Below are 20,924 nucleotides of genomic sequence, written 5' to 3' on the forward strand. Positions count from 1 at the left end.
ATGGACAAGCCCAGCCTAGCTCACATCTAGGGTCCAGGCTCCTTGTAGCTAATCACAAAATTAGACAGTCATAACAAGTTGTTTGGTTGCTCAAACAAGTAGGGGTGTAGATAAAAAAAATATAAACAATTATCATCATAATATTTATAGTGCTACTAGTATCTCCTAGCTCTTAATTTATCTTTTTACTCATTAATTTAAATTGGGATATGTTAATATCACTTAGTATGTGATAATAATGCATTAACAACATCGTTAGATGGCTAATTACTCGCATCCTGTGAGCTGGCCGGAGAAATACAGCCATCATCCTCATGTCCCCGGAGCCAGGCTAGAGGATGCTTTTGCATCTAAAGATACAGGCTCAGGTGCTCATGCAGCAAACCGAACAAGGAAAAGTCTCATCGCCTAGGCCTGATCAGAGAAAATCCAACAACTAATCACGCCCTACATGATTGATTACATGGTCAAAAGCTTCTGGTTACATTGGAGTCCTCATTTAGGTTAAGCACCAACCACCACCATGGTTTGCAGGACAATAATTCGTTTTCCTCGGATTTGATAAGGACTTGGTATGCCCAAAATTCATTAAGCCCAATAATGCATCCAACAAATCTACAAGTTAGCAACCACATTACGTGCCAAAACTGACGAGGCACTGAGGCAGCTGAGGACCATCGGTAGGTCAATCAATGTGCGCTTTAAAATGTAGTCGTCGAGCAAACAAGGCACGCGCTTGCCATTGACTTCCACAAGTCCTTAAGAGAGAATACATGCTGCATCATCATCGAGCATCTGTTTAAGCTAATACTCTAGACCTACAATGAAAATATCTATTTTGCAGATTCTAAAATAGCTTGCTCACCAGTTTGTTAAACATTCTAGGTACTAGACTATTCCTATACTTGAATCCGTATGTAGCAGAACTGCCGGAGTTCAGCGCATCAGTACTAACTCCATTTTTCTCAAACAACTCCACCACGTCCTCCCAATACATGATGCTCGTGCTGTTGCGCACGGCCAGCAGCAGTGCATCGTAGGTGGCTTCATTAGGTACAACCTGACCATGTGATTCCATCTGGCGACACAATGAGAATGCCCCTTGGAGCTCATTGATCTTGCAATACCCGTCAATGACAATGTTGTACATCTCCGTTGTTGGTACCAACCCTGTTTTCGCAAATGTCTGCAGCACCTTCTCTGCGAGTGAAACTTTCTGAATACTGCAAAGCTCCTTCAACAAGGTAACACAACCATTATCCTCTGCAGCAACACCGTCCTTTGCAGATTTTTCAATGATGCCCAGTAGCTGATCTTCATTGATTCTGATGAGGAACTCAAACACGCTGCCATGAACGATCTTGTGTAGTGTCGTCCCTTGCATCAGCATCTCATGGAACAGAGCTGTAATGTCTCCCAGCCGTTCAGCCAAGCAGAGTTCTGCCATCAGTGAATGGTAGGTGTATTCATCTGGCTTGAAGCCATCCTGCACCATCTGAGCCCGCAGCTGGAGCGCAGCCTCCAGATCCCCACTCTCGTTCTTCTTCGAGGCCAGAACATGACTCAGCCTCTTCAAGTGGCCATTGATCATGACAGTATATGTGAAATTATTTGGCGCCAGGAACATGTCTGCCATCTCGCCGAACATCTTGACAGCGTTGTCGCCCCTACCGGCCTTCCAGAGCCCGGCAAGTACCAGGTTGTAGGAGTGAGCATTGGGAGGTGCCATGTCATCGTTGCCCATGTGCTGGAGCCAACGGATGGCGTCATCGATGCCGTCCGCCGTGATGCAGATTTCGATGAGCACGTTCCGGGGGATTTTGTGTGGGCACTCCCGGAACTTTTCCAGCCTCTGAAGCATTTGCCGCTGTTGCTTGGGTAGCTTCATGCCCGCCTGCACTATCTGGGTCCGCAACTCGGAAGCAGCCTCCAGATCTCCCTTCTTCAGGCAGTCATTCATCATATTCATGGTAAGGTACCGGTACCTGGAATGTTTTGGCGCCGCGGCCGTGCCCGCCATTTCGCCGAACACCTTGACGGCGTCAGCCGCTCTCCCGGCTCTCCACACCTTGGTGATCGCCCTGTTGCGCTGGCGATCGGCGAGGGTCTCGAACACGCGGCGCGCATCCGCGCGGCGTCCAAGGGAGAGGAGCTTCGCCATGAGGTGGCCGCAGGAGGTCGCCGACGGCCGCTGCAACTTGGGCGTGCGGATGAGGAGGTCGATCAGCAGCAGCGCGCCGTCGGGGAGGTCCGCGCGCGCGGATGCCTCGACCAGCGCGGACGCCGCGCCGCTGAGGTAAAGGCGCTGCCCACGTGGGCCTGCGGCGGCCAACGAGCGGTACATCTCGGGGACGCCGGACGCCCCGACGGCATTGGAGCGTATGAACTGCTCTGCCCGGTTAACGGAATCCCGCAAACTTCGGGCGGTGAGGAGGGCAGAGATCTCGCCGGCGACGACAGCGGCGCTGGCCTGGGCGCCGGAGGAGAGGGAGCGGTGGCGAGGGAGGAAGAGGCGGCGCCATTCCATAGCTTCAACAGGAACGGTTCGGCTGGTCAGGTGGCGCACACAAGCTGGCAAGCCACCTGTGCCCGAAAACGAGGTTCTGCTGCCCTGCTACCAAAATAATAAGTGGATATACCTCATTTATCGAAGAGTCCATTTTAAAATTTAATTTAGTATATAAAATAATATTAATGTTTATATTTTCAAATAAATTTATTATGAAAATATATTTCAAAACCAATCTCATAATCAACTTGTCCACTTGTTGATTTCAGTCAGTGCTTATCAGCCATGGTCCAATATTTCCCTCTCACAACAAATTAGCACCAGCTAGGCTTATCAGCCCAGAAACCGATCAGCGAACAGACTGAATACATTAATACTTATTACAAATCATAAGTATTACTATTTTTAAAATATATATGTAATCAAACTAAAAAAACTTCTCAAGATGTATACTTACTTTGAAACAGAATAGAAATTTAGGAGTACCCAGGCCTTTTTTTTTTGCGAAGCTCCAGTGTATAATAGATTACATGACATTCCCAACCAGAGGTTAGCATAAGGTCGAGACTCAAAACGTCAAGTATTACAGTATGCCAATGAGATTGCGGATTCACGTTTGCAGAGCACATAAAGGTCCGTTAACATTTCTGGTGATGATTACCACGCCCAGAGGCAAACCCACACAAATCAGAGAATGGCTCAGTATAGGAATGCATGTGCCACCAACCATTTCACGCCAGGTACGACAGTACAGCATAGCAAATCAGAGACATTACCGAGCAGCATAAAAATGAGATTCTGTCGATACAACTCGACCTTCAAACCCTACACAAATCCTGAAAGCAATGCACTGGTGCCCCTTCCCCAGCCACAAGTCCGGAACAGTTCCTAGCCTTGAAATTTACAGGACTAAATTGGAAAGAATCATAAGAAACGAATATTAAAGGTTGGCAGTTAACACATCGGGGCTGGGGCAATCCATGACCTAACAGAAAGATTTCTAAGTAATGTTCAACCAATGTACACAGCATGATTGGCGCTGAATGTCAGAAGCTCCACATCGCAGCGCAGGCTCTGTCGGTGAACCATCAGTGAGTTCCTAGCAGATTTGTCCAAGAGTTAAATGGGTATTCACAGTTGTCAAGATGATTTGGTTCTCTTGTGTCGAGCCTGGCCTTGGAGACACAACCGGAGACGCTGGGATATGTTTTCCCCCATCTCTTGCCTCTCCTTTTTTAACCTCTTCCACAGTGATCGATTCTTCTTCTCCTTCGGGATCGTGAGAGGGAGAGGTTTCCTTCGAACCCGTCTCAGTGGCGTTGCTAGAGCCCTTAGTGTCATGCTCTACAGTTTGTGAGAAGAAGATGAGATTAAAAACTGTCCTATATCTACTGGTTCACAGATCCAGCATAAGCAGGACATCACTAATTTGAAATCAGCCTTATATTGAAGTAATCCCTCTACAAATTATAGCTCACTCTAGTTTTGCCCTTAGTCAATCTTATCTAGCTTTGACCAAGTTTATACAAAAATATATTAACGTCTACAATATCAGATCAGTTTCATTAAATTTTACATAACGTCCTGATAGTGAATTTATTTGAATTTGTTTATAGATGTTAATATACTTTTTCTAAAAACTTAGTCAAAGATAGAGAAGTTTGACTTAGGACAAAGCAAAGTGAACTATAATTTTGAACATAAGGAGTAGCAAATAAACACAAAGATTTCTAGCATTCAAATCTTAAGGGCCTATTAAAAGACTGAAGAAATGTACCTTGAGCTTATGATTAGGTATCTCAGGCTGCTCGCCTGATGATGATCCATCACTAGCTCCGCCCAAGGAAGAACATCTTCCCCAGCTCTCTCTGTTTGAACTGGTGTATGAACAGCATTCCTCTGTTTGTCTGTTTGCTTTAACCTAATAAGGAAAGAAAACTCCTTAACTTCAAGTAAAGAAATCACAAAGATCATTATTTTTTCTCAAAGAAACTAGGCAATATCTTCTTTTACCTCTAAATGACACTCTCCTGTGCCGTCTATCTCAGTGAGGCTATGATTTTCATCCAAAAGAAAATCCTGCATTTGAATGGAGTTAAAATCTCAAGTAGAATAGGAAGGGCAGACAATAATTGACTTTTTTTTCCTCGAAAACGCAGGAGAGCTGCGCTTCATTATATTAAGAAGAGAATAAAGGGCAAGAGCCCAAACAACACCCCACACACCACACACACACACTCACGCCCCAACCGTGACTTACCAAGTCATTATCATTTTTAACAGATAGCTGATTTACCCTCTCTGTCAGCAATTCAACTACTGATTTTGTAGCTGAAACAATGAAAACGAAGTCAATAAGCAGAAAATGGTTACTTAAAGATATTAAGTACAACCATTGAGGAAGAAAAGCCACACCATTTGTGAAATTAGCTGTAGCAGCTGATGAACTTCCTGCATCAGTGCCAGCTGCCCGTAGACCATTGATGATCTCATACAATAAGCTCTGAAAATTCAATTACATGTATAAGTAATCTACTAGGAGAGTTTCGTACAACATGAGGCAGAAGATTTCACACAGGATTGCAAAGAAATGAATTGAAAATTTACCTCATTGGTACCAGCACCACCCTTAAAAGCACCAAGGTTGTAATACTTATCAAATTTATTTGTGCAAGTTGAAGGAAACTGAGGTGGGTGAAGAATGTTGTAGAAGAATATTGAAACAGAGTCGTAATAAAACTGGGGCCTTGGGGAATTGTGATCACCCTCAAATTTGATTAGATTTTTATCCCCCTGCAGAGGAATAGAAATATGTCACCAACATGGGCAGCAATCAGAAGGCCCTTCAGCAGGAGCAATCACCAGTGATGAGGCTTGTACGCATTTAAAAGCCATGTATGTACTGATCAGCCTTCCTAAAGCAAGCTAGAGTGATACTTACCGCATATGCCTGATGAATACGTTCTGTGTGATGTGGCTGAATAAACATATCATTTGAAGCATGTCCAAATAATGCAGGAATAAACGTCTTGGGTGCAAACTGGCAAGGCAAAAAAAAAAACAATGTTACCCAGAAAGATAGTCTATTCACATCCTATGAGTTTGACTGAAAAATGGAATTGATTATGATAGTACTCCAAAGAAAAAGAATTCACAGTATAACATGCAGTTTTATGCTACAATCAATTTTACACAAGCAATATCGCTCAAATCTCAACTCAAAATCAATCTCATGTAGAAGTTTCGACTTATCTAATGTCAGTGTTCAGAGCCAAGACAATTGAGAATCCTAACTTGGGTGAAAAAGACACATGAAATAAACCATTCTTTTTTCCTTACTTTTTCTTTTTGCATTGCAGTCAAGTTGCTCCTTTGAGGCCTAATCAGGTCAAAAATAGGCTAACCATATGCGTTTCTAACTACTCCATGCATCCATTCATAGGTAATGCATACCATTGTCCTTGTCAAGGATCATAACTATAACAATGGTAACAAATCGTTCCAATCCACCTTTTTAAAAAGTTCTACCAGGCTCTTCAGTGATTGAACTAGCAGAAAATAGAAAATAGAAAATACTATTTTGGAAAGCAAACCTGGACAACATTAAGATCCATTATGTCAAATTTAGCTCTTCTCTGAATGACACGTCGCATGTACTGAACAGCCATCTTAACCTGAAAATATATGTATCACAACAACCATCAAATCATGTGAGTATAGCAACATACAGTGAGCACTTGAACAGAACATGAAGCAGGAAAGCCTATACTGTGGACTTTTACAACATTAACAACGGCACTTCTATATTGTGAATCATTTGCAATCTACAATCAGCAAGCATTATTTCATGGAACATCAGCAGCAGGAAACAGAAGCCAGGTGCTGAATCTCCCTATAATTATACCAAGTTACCAACAAGCGTTCTACATACATATCTTATATAACAATACACAAATGTGTCTATAATTATATCATAAAAAGCACATACAGTTCAGCAGTAAAATGGTTACTTTAATGAAAATAGTGAAGCTAAACATTCACCACAAGATAATCATACCGTGAACTTAGGAACTCGTATTTTGTAAACTTCTACGAGCTCCATCATCAAGTCATATAAGTTAGCGAAAGCACTATCCAGAACCATGCCAGCAATTGAGGGGTCTTCTGCTCCATATAGCAGACTGCAGCAAATATATGGACACAAGTTGTCATGAATTACCAAAATGCAAATATATGAAGAATAATCTAAATCAAGATACTTTGCAGAATTAACTGCAAGTACCAGGATAGGGGTGGGGGGCAATTCAATGATCAGTACAAACTCTTTAAGATGCAATTTGTAAGAGATATATTCTACTATAATCCAACACCTTCTAAAAAGATGTATTATCACAGAAACAGATAGATGGGCAATTCTTCGCAAAGTAGAGAACAAGCATTTTAGATAAATTAATACCTTGTAACAGCACCCATCGAGCGCCCCCAAAGGCCTATACGAGAAACTTGCTTATTGTTACGCAGAAAGGACATGGCACATTTGAGATCCTGCTTCTGGGAGTACCACAGTGATAATATTTTTCAGGACATGTCATTTAAAATATAATATGAATGTCGCTACAAAATTTATAATGACTACACACCTCATGCCAACCAAGGCTGACATAATCTCCGCTTGATAGCCCTGATCCCGCAAAGTCAAGTGTAAAAAGGGTGATATTTGAAGGAAGAAGTATGACAGCGGCTTCATTTGCATCTGCTCTGCATCCACTGCATTAAATTAATGAAAAAACTTGTTAAATGAACCACATTGGCTATTGAAGATGGTAAAGAGCAAAAATGGAAATAAGATTCATCTTGATAGCGGTAGACAAGTAAGAGCTTCAAAATTCATTTGATCAAAATGTTTAAGATGTATGAATTATGATCAACAGGGCAGAAATTAATAGCATGACTGCATGAGACAAGAGATGTAAGTACCTATTCCCATGGCAGTAGACTACACATGGAAGGGCAGTGTTTTCTGGGATGACAGCAGGAACATAGTGGCTGCATTTTAAGGTCTGACTTCTTTCATTCGTAAGCTGCAACATACAATGATACAAGTAAGAGTAAGGTTGATATACAAATGATATCGATAGTCATCACCAACATACAAACGGATGACACGGAAAACCTCGATAGTCCTGACCCTTACTTGCCTCCAAATCTAGTCTTTTATACCTCCTTCCGGCGAGAGTAAACTCTGGCTCCCATAAATACTGATCTGGATTGTACTCTGCACTGTAAATGCATTGCCAGTTAACCACCACTCAGCAGGAAATAGATAGAAAATAATCTGATACAGACATCAAAATTCAAAAAATCAAAACCTGAAGGCAATGAACCTAAATTATTCATTTATTGCCACATCTTACAGAAAAGGCACAAATTTATTTTAGAAAAGTACAGTTGGTATGAATGCACATGTTAATTAAATGTAAAGGCTTTTTTTGGTTTACTAACACAAACCAGTTTAGTTGTGCAACTACAGCACATGTGATTATGACGAGCTACTTGCTTGACTGAAAACCTGGTACTGGACTCTCAATAGAAAGGCTGAACAACAAACTTTTTACTCCTGTGTTAATGTAACATCGGTGGCCTAAATGAATCCAACAAGCATTCGAGTACTTCAAGTACAGATTTTTCGTATTCTTGTGCCTTGAGCATTGTTGAGACTACAGTTGGAGGCAGGTACGCTTTTCCTTACAACAGACGCTGATACATTTTTTTTCATTTCGTACAGAGGCCGATAAATTGCAATAGGTTGGTCTAGCTAATTGCTATAGATAGAAAATTCATACGGTAAACTCCTACTCTTAAAAGTGACGAATTGCAGCGACATATCATCACTGACAATGGCGTAAAGGCTGCCAAATCCCACCAACTCGCGGTTGCAGCAGAAAGCAGGCCAAATTCCGGCGACACGGGTCGGAATAAAGTGATTACCGAGGCGGCCGGATGACGAAGTTGACGAACTGCTCGATCATCGCTTCCCGAGGACGACGAAGCAGCGACGGCGGCCTCCGGGGCGCATGTACGTCGCCCGCCCGCCCGCCCACCAACCTCTCGCAGACCAACCAACTCTCCCTCCCGGAATTCCTCTCCCTCCGCACACCTAGACTCGCCACCAAATCAACTCAGACCGAATTCTCCTGCCCGGACAGCCTCAGATCCGCGCGGAACCGCCCGCGGCTCCCGGCGACCCGGAGCCCGGAATGCTCGCCGCGAGCCGCGGGGCCCGGCGAGTGGGGAGAGGAGCGGGTACTCGGAGAAGGCTCCCCGCGTCCACCGCTGCGGCTGCGGTGGCGGCGGCGGGACGAGGCGGGGAATGGAGTCGGAGGAGCGAGACGGCTGAAGACGGGACGGGAGTAGGCAGAGGCAGTGTGGCGTCTGGCGTGGGAAATGTGAACGTTAACGAGGAGGCGAACGCGCAGAGTCTAGGCGTAGCGTAGTAGGAGAAACGATAAATGCGGGGTTTGAAACGCATTTTTTTTGTGTGTTTGCTTTTGTAGTTTAGCCCCCCTGGAGCTGCAGTTTTGCGAGCCGCATGTGGCCCCATCTCGCGTGGGTGTCATGGTGGATGCCTGGCATGGGCGCGCCGCAAAGGGCCAAGGACTACCGCTTCTCAGTTTCTCCGGTGCTCCTGCTAGACTGTTTTTTTTTTGGAATCTTCCTGCTAGACTGTTGGAGGTCTGGAGCTTAGGTGGATCCTTCTCGTGTCCTGTGTAGGTTTTTCTGGCATTGTCTTTATGCTGAACATTTCCTTTCATCTGCTAGGTGTTTCATAGATGAACGTTTATTGAACAAAGGAGCGACGACGACAACAACGACAAGTACGATGGAATTTTAACAACCTAGAGTTAGAGGGGAACATTTGTTGGCGTTGATCTTTAGAGCATGGAGGATGCAGGGCACTGATATCATTAGTGACGCAATGAGACAGTAGTGGCAAACAATTAGTTTTCGGAGGACCAGAACGTATGCTTGTGGTGAGCAATTATTTATGCAAAACATGATTTTATGGGACTTAGTTGGTCAATGGATTGACATTGACAATGGTGAACAGTTAATTGCAGGATTGAGGAGTGATCATTAGTTAACTAGGTAGATCTAGCGAATATGTATGATATAGAACTTAAGCTCAATATTTCTTTTGATGCCAAATTAGTTATTGCGCCTCTAGTATCCATTGTTATATTCACAAGACCATTGCATACACCAAGTCTAGGTTATATGGTTCAACTACTCGAAGCTGTCACTTTTAATGGAATCGTTTATATACCCAATTGCCCATAAAAAGTAAGTAGCTAGTAATAAAGACAACAAAAATCATGCCACTGAGAAAAATAAGAATAGTGTCACCATAATGCACAACATGGGTCAGCGATGATAGACAACAATGTTATATAAAAACTACGCCGCAGAAGTCCACATTGTTTTCCCTAGTTAATGATACCGACGTGCCATCCTGCCGTCTGCTGCCGAGGGTGGTGCAACGAAATTGCATGAATTCGGAGGACCAAATCGATGAGTTCCTTCGTTCCTGTGGCAGATGCTACCAGCTGGTACTGTACTAGAACAGTTTCCCAAGGCTTCAAAATGCCACGGAGGCCGAAATGGCCAAACTCACCAGCCGAATATTCATCCATCCCCATGGGGCCCCCGAAGAAACGTTAATGATTGGGTTTTTTTGATCGGTGCCATTACAATTCTGGAAGATCTAAAATATACCGTTACTATTCGTCTATCTAGAAGTGTGCCATTACAATTTTGATATACTCTGAAATATGTCGTTCTGTACGCGAGATAAACGTTTGGGCCCGCCTGCAGGCTTATGTGGCATACGATCGACCGTATCCGTCCGTTCCCCGTCTTCATCTAAACGGCACGGTGAATATCTTCGTCTTCCCCTCTCTGTCACTCTCGCTCTCTCTGTCTCTCCCCAAACAAAGAACCCTAATGAGACGCTGGTGGCGGCGACGAACCCGACGACGATGCAGCAGGCCAAGGAGATGACGCAAGGGGGTCCAGATGAGCTTGAGCTCCATCGCTGCTGGCAGCAGAAGGGGGGCACTACCCCCTATTGGATTGCCCTGATTGCCATGTTCCTCTCATCCGAATCGTGAGCAAGCAAGAGCACTCGATGAATGAGTCGTTCGTCAAGTGCCCCAACAACGTAAAGGTAAGGATTTGCAGTGTTTATTGAATCTTTGTGATTTAGTTTCAATTTGATGGATTTAGGGTTTCGCAGGGTGATCCAACAACATGTGGCTAGATCCGTTCGAAGGAGCAGTACGAGGCCTGGTTTCAAAAGCAAGCAAAGGAGAAGCAGATGCAGCTCCAGTCGCCCCTTGATTCAGTTGGTGGAGATGTTATTGGTGATTTGAAGCAGCAGCTTGGTGACGTGAAGCAAATACTGGACAATGTAGTCTCTGAACTTTGAAAATTGAAGATGCAAATTGGAGACAGACCTATAGTTGATCATAGTCCAGTTAGTGATCCTAGCCGAATTAGTAATGCAAGGGAGGAATTGGGTAATAGAAAAATGCAGATTGTGATGGATGTATCTATTGTGGTAGGTGTTCTTGTTGGTCTACTGCTAGGTGTACTTGTTACCCAGATGATGAAGTGACTGTAATGTAGTTTCTTTGTACTAACAATGAATGAAAATGGATGGATGAATGTTGCCCAAAATTGTTTCTTTGTTGCCTGAATTTGTTGAGCAGTGTGCTATGCATTTCTGTATGAAATTAGGAAAAAATTCGAGCAACATCTTGTGTTGATTTTTGAAACATTTTAAAGCCTAGATGGCACATGACAGGAGAGTACCAAACACATGTGCAGATAACCATTGTGACAATAGAATATAGTTGAAACAACATTTCATAACCAAGTTTGCATTGAATATCCATACAAAGTAGACTAATAGCAACAGATGAGAAAGTTGGCAAGTTCAAGTGCCACATTACAGACTACAGTTCACTAGCATGACACAGAAGTGGCACATTACATATTGTTTACTAGCAGGCCACGTTACAGACTATAGTTCACTACCAGGCTTCATTACAGACTGATCAAAAGCAGGCCACAATACAGACTATAGTAAGAAAGCCACAAAGTTCACAAAAGCTACTGATGCTGTCCATCAAGCATTGGAGAATCTAGCCATCAAGGATTAGTCGGTTGTGGAGCATCAAAGACTAGTTGCATGATGATGCTGACAACAGTTATTGGTGGAGCAGCTGTTGCCTTCTTTATCTTCTTTTATGGGAGTCTTCTTCTTTTTAGTACTAGTCTTCTTCTTCTGAAACTTCTTCTTCACCTAGAAAGGTCTAGCATCATCTTCTGTTGGCCTCTTCCTACTTTACAAACACAATAGTAACTTTGTTAGTTTTGGCAAGTGACAAGTTGGAGCAAAATGGCAACACAGAAGTAGTTGTAATAAATTTTTGAAGACCCTTGTCCTCTTTCTCCATCTTCTCCTAGCTCCACCTCCTTACCTTCTTCTTTGTGGCTCTTTTCTCCAAGCACCCTCTAATTCTGACAACCTTGGTCTGCCTACTCTTCTTCCCAGCAGTGAAGGGTACACTTTGAAGCCAAGTTTGACAACAGGCCACTGTGATCTATCTAGGATAGGCTCAACCCTATCTTCATAAGCTACCCTAAATCTTGCCACTAAATAGTACTCATGCACATAATCTTGAATTCTGATCCCTCTGTTTGAAAGTATCCATGCCAAAGCATGCTTGCAGGGCTTTATAGTCACCTGCCACTCCCTGCAGGAATAATTGTGGTTCTACAGGTCCACAGTGTGCCTCTTCTGATTGTTCCACTCATCCAGGATAGTCACTTCAGCAATGTCATCATCACTGACTTTGACCTTGACCACCTTGATATTTTTGTTGATCAGGTTCAGATCCTTTATCACATTTGGGAGGATTCCATCCTCCCACTACCTAGCAACCTTCTTTCTCAAATATCTCTTCTCCATTATAAGCTCCCTAATTCTATCCAGCAGTTCATGTACCAATAAACCTTTGAACTGCTTCACCTATGCATTGAAGCTTTCTGACACATTATTGGTCAAATAATCACACTTATTGTTTTCTGAGAACCCACACCCATACCATGAGGTTGTGAACTGCTAGGTGGCTGTGTAGGTGGTATTGGCATGTACATACCCTCATCATCATAACCCACACACTCTTCAGGATTATCAAACATATCTGGCTCCCTGTCAGGCTCAAGTTTAGGCTCAACATCAGCTTCCATGGGAACCTCTGGTGCATCATCTACCTTAGATGTAAGCTGGTTAACATTACTATCAGCAGGGTTTGGGTTGCCAGTGCAAATGTTAGGAGGAATCACACATAAAGGCTCTAGTACAGCAAATTCATCAACATGGCACATAGATTTTTCAAACACTCCTGCAACAATCTGGCAACTCATCTGCTCCTTATACATCTCAAACATGTCATTCATCTAGAACTAGTTTTCTAGTCTGACATCTTCACACACCCTTTTGTCAAAGAACCAAATAGCAGGACACTGAATAGGAGACCATTTGATAGCATTGCTCAAGATGGTCATCAGTAAATCAATGGAAAAGGAGCCTATCTCCACATCCCACTTAATCACAGAGGCCTTTGTGTAAGCTTTCCTACCCAAAGAGTCTGTCGTACAGAATCCTTCCACTTTAATCTCTAGCAAAAATAGTGGAACCCTAGCATCAACCAAATCACGTCAAAATCTACACTTCACTAACGCCAATGCATAAATCGAGGCCTAATCTACTCGGTTGTGTGCGTAGCAAGGAGAGAAAAGTACCTTTTGTTGCCGTCCTCCATCCATGGTGACCCACGTGGGCCTGCATTCACCATTGACCCGCATGTTACTCCATCGCCTCCCTTCGATGGACCCCCTTGCGCTGTCTCCTTGGCCTGCTGCGCCACCATTGGGTTCATTGCCACCACCAGTGCCTCGTAGGGTTCTTGGTTTGGGGAGAGATAGAGAGAGTGAGAGTGATAGAGAGGGGAAGACGGCGATATTCACTGCGTCATTTAGATGAAGACGAATGACAGACGAATACAGTGGACCATATGCCACGTAAGCCTATAGGCGGGCCCAAATGTTTGTCTCGCGATAGAATGGCATATTTCAGGGTATGTTAAAATTGTAATGGCACACTTCTAGATAGACGAATAGTAATGGTATATTTTAGATCTTCAAGAATTGTAATGGCACCAGTCAAAAAAAATTATAATGATTTGGCGCCCGTGCTGGCGGCGACACTGCTCACCAGTCCACTCCTTCGGGTAGGGCAAGGGTAATGGAGACGGGGATCCCGATCTTTCGTCAGGTGATGGTAACTATCGTTGTGGCGGAGAGTGACACACCGATCCGGCTTCAGATCGAAAGATCGAACCCTGCAATCTTAGCACCACAGCTCCTCTGGTTATCAACCGAGTCACAGACCAGGTTGACCTCACCAAGAAGGCTAATCCCTGCCTGCGCAACGAAGAACACAAGCAAGAACAAGAAAGAACGCAACCAATTTGCAGATGAATGATTAAACTCACGAAGTTGGGGTCTCACAAACCGATGAACGGCGAAACTGTTCTTAACAGATTAATCTAAGCAAAACCCAAACCCTAAAGTATGTGGTGGCTACTGATTATATAGCCTAAGGGACGTCCAAGGATCCCTCTTCACGTCCTAAAGGTGTCCCAACACGTTACAAGGTCCAACGGCCCAAAAGAAGGTGTCGCAGCACCCTGATAGATTCTGGACGCTAACTTGTTTCGACGATTCCCGTTGATTCCGAAGAGCTTTTGATGTGAAACCACTTGGATTGGCTTCCTTATCAAATTATCTTTCCATCCATATGTGGATCATCGAAAACGGAGTTCGGATGCGTCCTGGGCGTCTATTTTATTGCAGACTAGTCCTGATGGCCGAGGCAGACTCGAACTCGGATTGGACTGGGCCTCTGGCTTGACTTGGACGTCCTTGCTGGCCTCCTAAGGTGGTGGCCAAGGAAGAGGACGTCCAAGGCCATCTCTTAGGTGTTCTCCATCTTCTTGGAGCGTGCTCCAACTTGGGCCTGGGTCCCAAGGATGTCTAATAAGCCCACGACGACAGTGTAGCTCCCGCTAGAAATAGTGACAGAATATATTGATGATTTGGAGGCCTTGTTGACGTGATATTGAGATGGAACCAAATCTATTTGAAAGCTTATCAAACAAGCTTTCCATCAAGTGCTCATTGACCTCGATCACACTCCGGATGGATGAGTTATGGCCTTCCCAATGAGGCACTGTCAGGCTGCCGACGAACCGAAAGTTCAACTTTGATGAACTTACATTATGAAACACATTTGAACCTACAATTAAATAGTGACATGTACATGTGGAACCAAGTGAATTATAACCAAAGCCACTATGCAAATGTAGGAACGAGCGCACCTTATAATCATTGTTCCTATCCGAAGGTGCCATGTCCTCATCATCCTCCCCTTCTTGACAACAAACCGTCCTCGGTTTGGGATTAGATGAAGAAAACATTGTTGGTAGTAGCCAATATTGCTCCCCTTCTTGAAATTTAACATGTTTCTTTATAACAAAACTAGGGGAACTCGATATGACAAGATTATAGCAATTGCAATCCTTTGGTTGATCATACTTTTGCACAATATAAGGAGATTTCAGATTTGAACAAATATAGACACGATGCACCATATACTCTCCTTTGCAATTATATTTTCCAATAAAATGATATGTATGTCTAGAGAACCATGGCAAATCAGCATATGCATAAAGTTTCTCCTCTAAAGAACTAAGATTACACGGAACATCAAATTCAATGTAACCCAAAGTATTTAAAGAAGACAATAATTTTAGCTCATTAACTTCACTAGCATTATGAATAACAAGTCTATTTTCAGCACAAGTGCTCATTTTCAGCACACATATAGCGTGATCATTCTTCAATGATTGCATGGGTATAACATAAATATCATCATGCAAGTCATCTTCATCACAAGAAACATCAAGCAAATCATCTTGTGACAAAGGTAAATCAAGCGAATGCTCCACTAAAATTTGCTCTATCATAGTATGATTGGTGGAAAAATTCAGCACATCAAGAGAACTCTCACCTTCTATGAGGTTAGCATCAAGGGCATTACCTTTGCTCTCATGTTCAGCAGGGGTAATAGTTGATGGTTCTGAATTTTCACATGAGGCTGTGAGCTTCTCATTTTCTATCACGTCATCCTTGCTCTTTTCTACATTGTCCTGCAAAAGGTTAGGCATAGCAGGAGGAATAACAACCGACTCTTCCTCTAAATGATGCACCTCATCATATGAAGTCAAAATAGGAGGTGGATTAACAAAGATTTCTCGCATAAGAAGTTTCATATCATTCCAAGTTTGAGGCTTATCAGAAGGATATAAAGACTCCCACCAAGATAAAGCAGAATGTTGCAAAACACTAGCTGCATTTTTTACCTTCCTCCTTGGACACATAAAGCGAGTAGCAAATATGTTATCGATGGCAATTTCCCACTCCATGTACTCATCAGCACCTATACCATCATAAGTCGGTGGATACGAACAGCCTGTCATTGTAAACACAAAAACAAGGAACAAACGGTGAAAGTTATCCCTACCAAATGACTATGTGGTTGCAGTGGTGTTACTTTTCACAACAAGTGGAAGCGTCTTACCAAGCTCTTACAAAGTTCTTACCAACGCAAGCAGTGACGGTACAACCGGTGGCTGGTTCGTGATACCTATGAGGCAGTGGTACCGAGATTGCAAGGGTCTTTTTCTGTACCGATCTGAAGTATATGTTGAGCTTGGGAGGCACGAAAAAGAACAAATATATATATGTGGCACACAAGTCAGTGACAGACAACAATATTAAATAAATGTCCAGAGCACTTGTCCTAGTTGCTGGCCTATACGTGTTCCTATCACCAGTTGTGATAAACAAGAGAGGAAACAAGGATGAAAGGAAACAAGTATTAAAGGTAGCAACGGATATGAACAAGGCAAAAGGTACCACAAACAATAGAGCTATTGAGTGTTCCTTATGTGCTCCTTTTCGATATCTTCTATTCTCTTTTACTATTTTTTTCTTTTATTTTTTTTGTCCAATCTTTTTTTCTTGCTTTTGCTCTTTTGATATTTTTTTCTCAGCAAGGAGCACACAAGAATAAACCACAAAAAATTTGAGCTCAATTGAATAAAAGATGTGGCCTATAGAAAATTAGAACTGTGCTCTAAAAAGTATACCAAAACTTGTGGGCTCAGAAACTCAATTTTCCTAATCGAATTTCGCAAATCTAATTTTTACGAACCCAGCTATGCTGGGATGAAATAGATCTAAAATTTTCTGGCGTTCTCCGTAGATATAAAATTTTCCCCGTTTCGAGTTCGGATGCAAAAATTATGACTGTTTTAAGGAAGCTGCTCGAATCAGGGATTTAATGGACACAAGATGCAAACCGATTGTGATACGGAATAGCGGCGGCTGAAGGGATCAACACAAACTAGAAAAGAACACAATCTAAACCAGCAACAAGACTTTGACCTAGGACATAAACTCAACAAAGCGAACTCTGAAACTGAAATATGCAAAGGCTATGGCGCGGAAGGTTCTAGGATAGGAAATAAAAGTATGGCACTGGACTATAGGACGAATGCGAAACTCTCAAACTAGGGAATAAAAGTGAACCTGACGGTATACCTTAGCTCTGATTACCACTTAATGGAGACGGAGATCCCGATCTTCCGTCAGGTGATGGTAACTATCGTTGTGGCGGAGAGTGACACACCGATCCGGCTTCAGATCGAAAGATCGAACCCTGCAATCTTAGCACCACAGCTCCTCTGGTTATCAACCAAGTCACAGACCAGGTTGACCTCGCCAAGAAGGCTAATCCCTGCCTGCGCAACGAAGAACACAAGCAAGAACAAGAAAGAACGCAACCAATTTGCAGATGAATGATTAAACTCACGAAGTTGGGGTCTCACAAACCGATGAACGGCGAAACTGTTCTTAACAGATTAATCTAAGCAAAACCCAAACTCTAAAGTAGGTGGTGGCTACTGATTATATAGCCTAAGGGACGTCCAAGGATCCCTCTTCACGTCCTAAAGGTGTCCCAACATGTTACAAGGTCCAACGGCCCAAAAGAAGGTGTCGTAGCACCCTGATAGATTCTGGACGCTGACTTGTTTCGACGATTCCCGTTGATTCCGAAGAGCTTTTGATGTGAAACCACTTGGATTGGCTTCCTTATCAAATTATCTTTCCATCCATATGTGGGTCATCAAAAACGGAGTTCGGATGCGTCCTGGGCGTCCGTTTTATTGCAGACTGGTCCTGATGGCCGAGGCAGACTCGAACTCGGATTGGACTGGGCCTCTGGCTTGACTTGGACGCCCTTGCTGGCCTCCTAAGGTGGTGGCCAAGGAAGAGGACGTCCAAGGCCATCTCTTAGGTGTTCTCCATCTTCTTGGAGCGTGCTCCAACTTGGGCCTGGGTCCCAAGGATGTCTAACAAGCCCATGACGACAGTGTAGCTCCCGCCAGAAATAGCGACAGAATATATTGATAATTTGGAGGCCTTGTTGACGTGATATTGAGATGGAACCAAATCTATTTGAAAGCTTATCAAACAAGCTTTCCATCAAGTGCTCATTGACCTCGATCGCACTCCGAATGGATGAGTTATGGCCTTGCCAATGAGGCACTGTCGGGCTGCCGACGAACCGAAAGTTCAACTTTGATGAACTTACATTATGAAACACATTTGAACCTACAATTAAATAGTGACATGTACATGTGGAACCAAGTGAATTATAACCAAAGCCACTATGCAAATGTAGGAACGAGCGCACCTTATAATCATTGTTCCTATCCAAAGGTGCCATGTCCTCATCAAAGGGAGACTAGAGAGGAGCAAGTGAATGACATCTACTACGACCATGGGCCCGTGGCCGCCGGCTGAGCTCCGATGCCTGCTAGTCGGATCGAGCCAGACGTGTGTGCCGCCGTCCATGTGTGCGTCATTGTGGTTCCTATCGTGAGTTGCCGCATGGACTATAATGCTCTACCTACTAGCATGCATTGATTTTGTTGAACCCATTGGTGGGTGCGTGCGTCTCATCGCGTTCGGCGTCCCGCATCAACTGGTGGTGTGCGACGGTGCTTCCCTGAGCCATTGTCATGTCACATGGATGTATGAGCGGATGGCCACTTACGTCATGCATAGGGTGATGCTACTGTTGTAATGCTTTACATGAGTAATAAATGTCATCCTTCATACAAGGGATCAGAGAGGCATGGCCGGAGGAGGCGGACGCGTCGTGCGCCGCCAGAGAACCTTGGTGGTGTCGCATGAATTAGGAGAACGTGCTCCGGCTCTCGGCACTCATGGCCCGACGCAAGAGGATCTCGGCAGAGGGAAATAGACAGAGGGCAGCGCAAGAGGATCTTAGCAAAGGGGAGTCGACGGAGGGTGGGTGGGATGGTGAGGTTACAGATGGGGCCAAAGGAACAACCGATGAGGTTTGGGATGAGGCTAGGATTTTTTTAAGTAAAAACGGGGTGCATGTGGTGGTATGAGGTCACGAGGGTAGGGGACTAGGGAAGAGATAAGGCTACCTGCTCGACTGATGGCGCGTGATGCGGTACAGCTAATACGGGTGGTAAGCAATGATAATTATCATGGGACATTGTACTACTCCCCGATGATAGATATTTAGGGACGGAGGGGACATATAGGCGGACACAGGGCTGAGGCTATAGCATGGGCCTAAGCACAAAATATTCAATAATTTATGTAATTTTGGTAGCTCAATGCAACTACATTTACATAGAATACAGAGGATGGACAAGGCTGTCACCACTTGCCACCTACCCCAATTTATTCGGAGGCCTAGCCGTATTCACAGGTAATCTATACCATAAGCACCATGCTTAATCTATAGGCTTACTACTTCAATCCAAGCTCTGATGAAATGAGATCAAAGCACCCTAACCAGATGATCGAACTGGTACTAACGAAAGACTACTAATGATAAGATAACCTATGCTACTAATGCCAAACAATAAGCACCTAAGCTCACTAATGACTAAGTACTTAAAGTAAAGCAAGCAATACTAGAATAAAGTACTAAAATAAATACTAAATAAAGTAATACAGAAATAAAAGAATTACAAAGGAGCTATACCAGACCTAGAAGACTCTTTTGGACTCCAAGAAGCTCTGCTCTTGCTCTACTCCACTACTAGACTAGTACTCTATAGCTAAAGCTAAGCTAGAGAAGATTGGAGAGCTTGGAAATGACTAGAACTGAATGGGACTACTTCCACTGAGCTCCACACCCCTATTTATAGTGTAGAGTGAGGGGAGGGGTATTTGTATGCAGCTAAAGGTCGATTGAGGTGACTTGGGCATCGGATGGCCAAGGTAGGGTGTCGAGCGGCCCTCCATTCCATCACCTCTTGATCCTACGGCACTGGTTGGCTCCCAATGGTGGTTACTAAGACAACACGTGGTGAAATTTGGATAGAAAGTCGGTTGGTGAAGCTCTAAGTCTATGACAATGGGCCCATGGATCCATGGCCTCTCAATCTTGACCATTGATCGAACCAACTTGGATCAACGCTTCCTATTGGCTGAGGAGGAGCTCCCACAGATCACTGACATGGCAAGGTGCCAAGTGGGCACTAGGTGGGGCTGAGCGGCACCTAGGTGGCACTAGGGGCGCCTGTCTATGGGCCCAAGTGGCCCTGCCACGTCCACTTGCTCCCTATGTCCATGTTTGTCACCATTTTGGCCAAAATTTGCCATATTTCCTACATACAAATAATTCTACAAGCACAAGTGGAACTAGGTGAATTATAAACAAAATTCTTCACATGTGATGATGATTTTTCATACTTTTGGGTGGAATATTGATGGTCAAAATAGGTGTTAGTGACTGTCAACAAGCTACCCCTTTGCTGTCCTCAGCAAAGATGCGGGTTTAACATGGAATAGGTTGTTGGATAAGGAGTTGCGTACAATGTAACGCCCTGCAAAAATTCATATACAAACAAATACTATCTCTTGAATTGAACATGTTAGCACTTAGAGATTTCACCATTAGTCTTAGCAATGTGGGGATTATAGTTTTCACCTTGATACAAGCAAGTGCAAGAGAGTATAGCTAGATAGATACTTTTTGCCTACTTTGGTTTAGCTCAAACTTTCCGAAGGGTTTCAAATGATTTTGAAAGAAAAACTTGCCTAAGTTCCTAAGATGGTACACTCAAGTCACTCAATGGTGTTTGAAATCCTCACCAAGGCCATGAATGTT

The 20,924-nt window shown here is 43.6% G+C and overlaps 2 protein-coding genes across 2 annotated transcripts; both read right to left on the reverse strand.

The window, feature by feature from the left end:
- Positions 1-715: 715 nt before the first annotated feature.
- Positions 716-2,600, reverse strand: LOC136522501 (pentatricopeptide repeat-containing protein At3g53700, chloroplastic-like). The gene has a single exon (XM_066516311.1). It carries the CDS (start codon positions 2,525-2,527, stop codon positions 848-850), a length of 1,680 nt encoding a protein of 559 aa, XP_066372408.1. The 5' UTR covers positions 2,528-2,600; the 3' UTR covers positions 716-847.
- A 665-nt stretch (positions 2,601-3,265) lies between these two features.
- LOC136520525 (uncharacterized) lies at positions 3,266-8,986 on the reverse strand. The gene is made up of 14 exons (XM_066514075.1): positions 8,498-8,986; positions 7,708-7,789; positions 7,487-7,590; positions 7,150-7,276; positions 6,966-7,060; positions 6,567-6,690; positions 6,103-6,183; positions 5,451-5,549; positions 5,117-5,302; positions 4,925-5,012; positions 4,770-4,840; positions 4,523-4,588; positions 4,287-4,430; positions 3,266-3,853 (listed from the first exon to the last, which is right to left on the reverse strand). The coding sequence occupies exons 1-14, from the start codon at positions 8,536-8,538 to the stop codon at positions 3,650-3,652; spliced, it is 1,512 nt and encodes a 503-aa protein (XP_066370172.1). The 5' UTR covers positions 8,539-8,986; the 3' UTR covers positions 3,266-3,649.
- Between the last annotated feature and the right edge of the window lie 11,938 nt (positions 8,987-20,924).

The sequence above is a fragment of the Miscanthus floridulus genome, chromosome 18 (assembly GCF_019320115.1).
Source record: "Miscanthus floridulus cultivar M001 chromosome 18, ASM1932011v1, whole genome shotgun sequence".
Lineage (NCBI taxonomy): Eukaryota > Viridiplantae > Streptophyta > Magnoliopsida > Poales > Poaceae > Miscanthus > Miscanthus floridulus.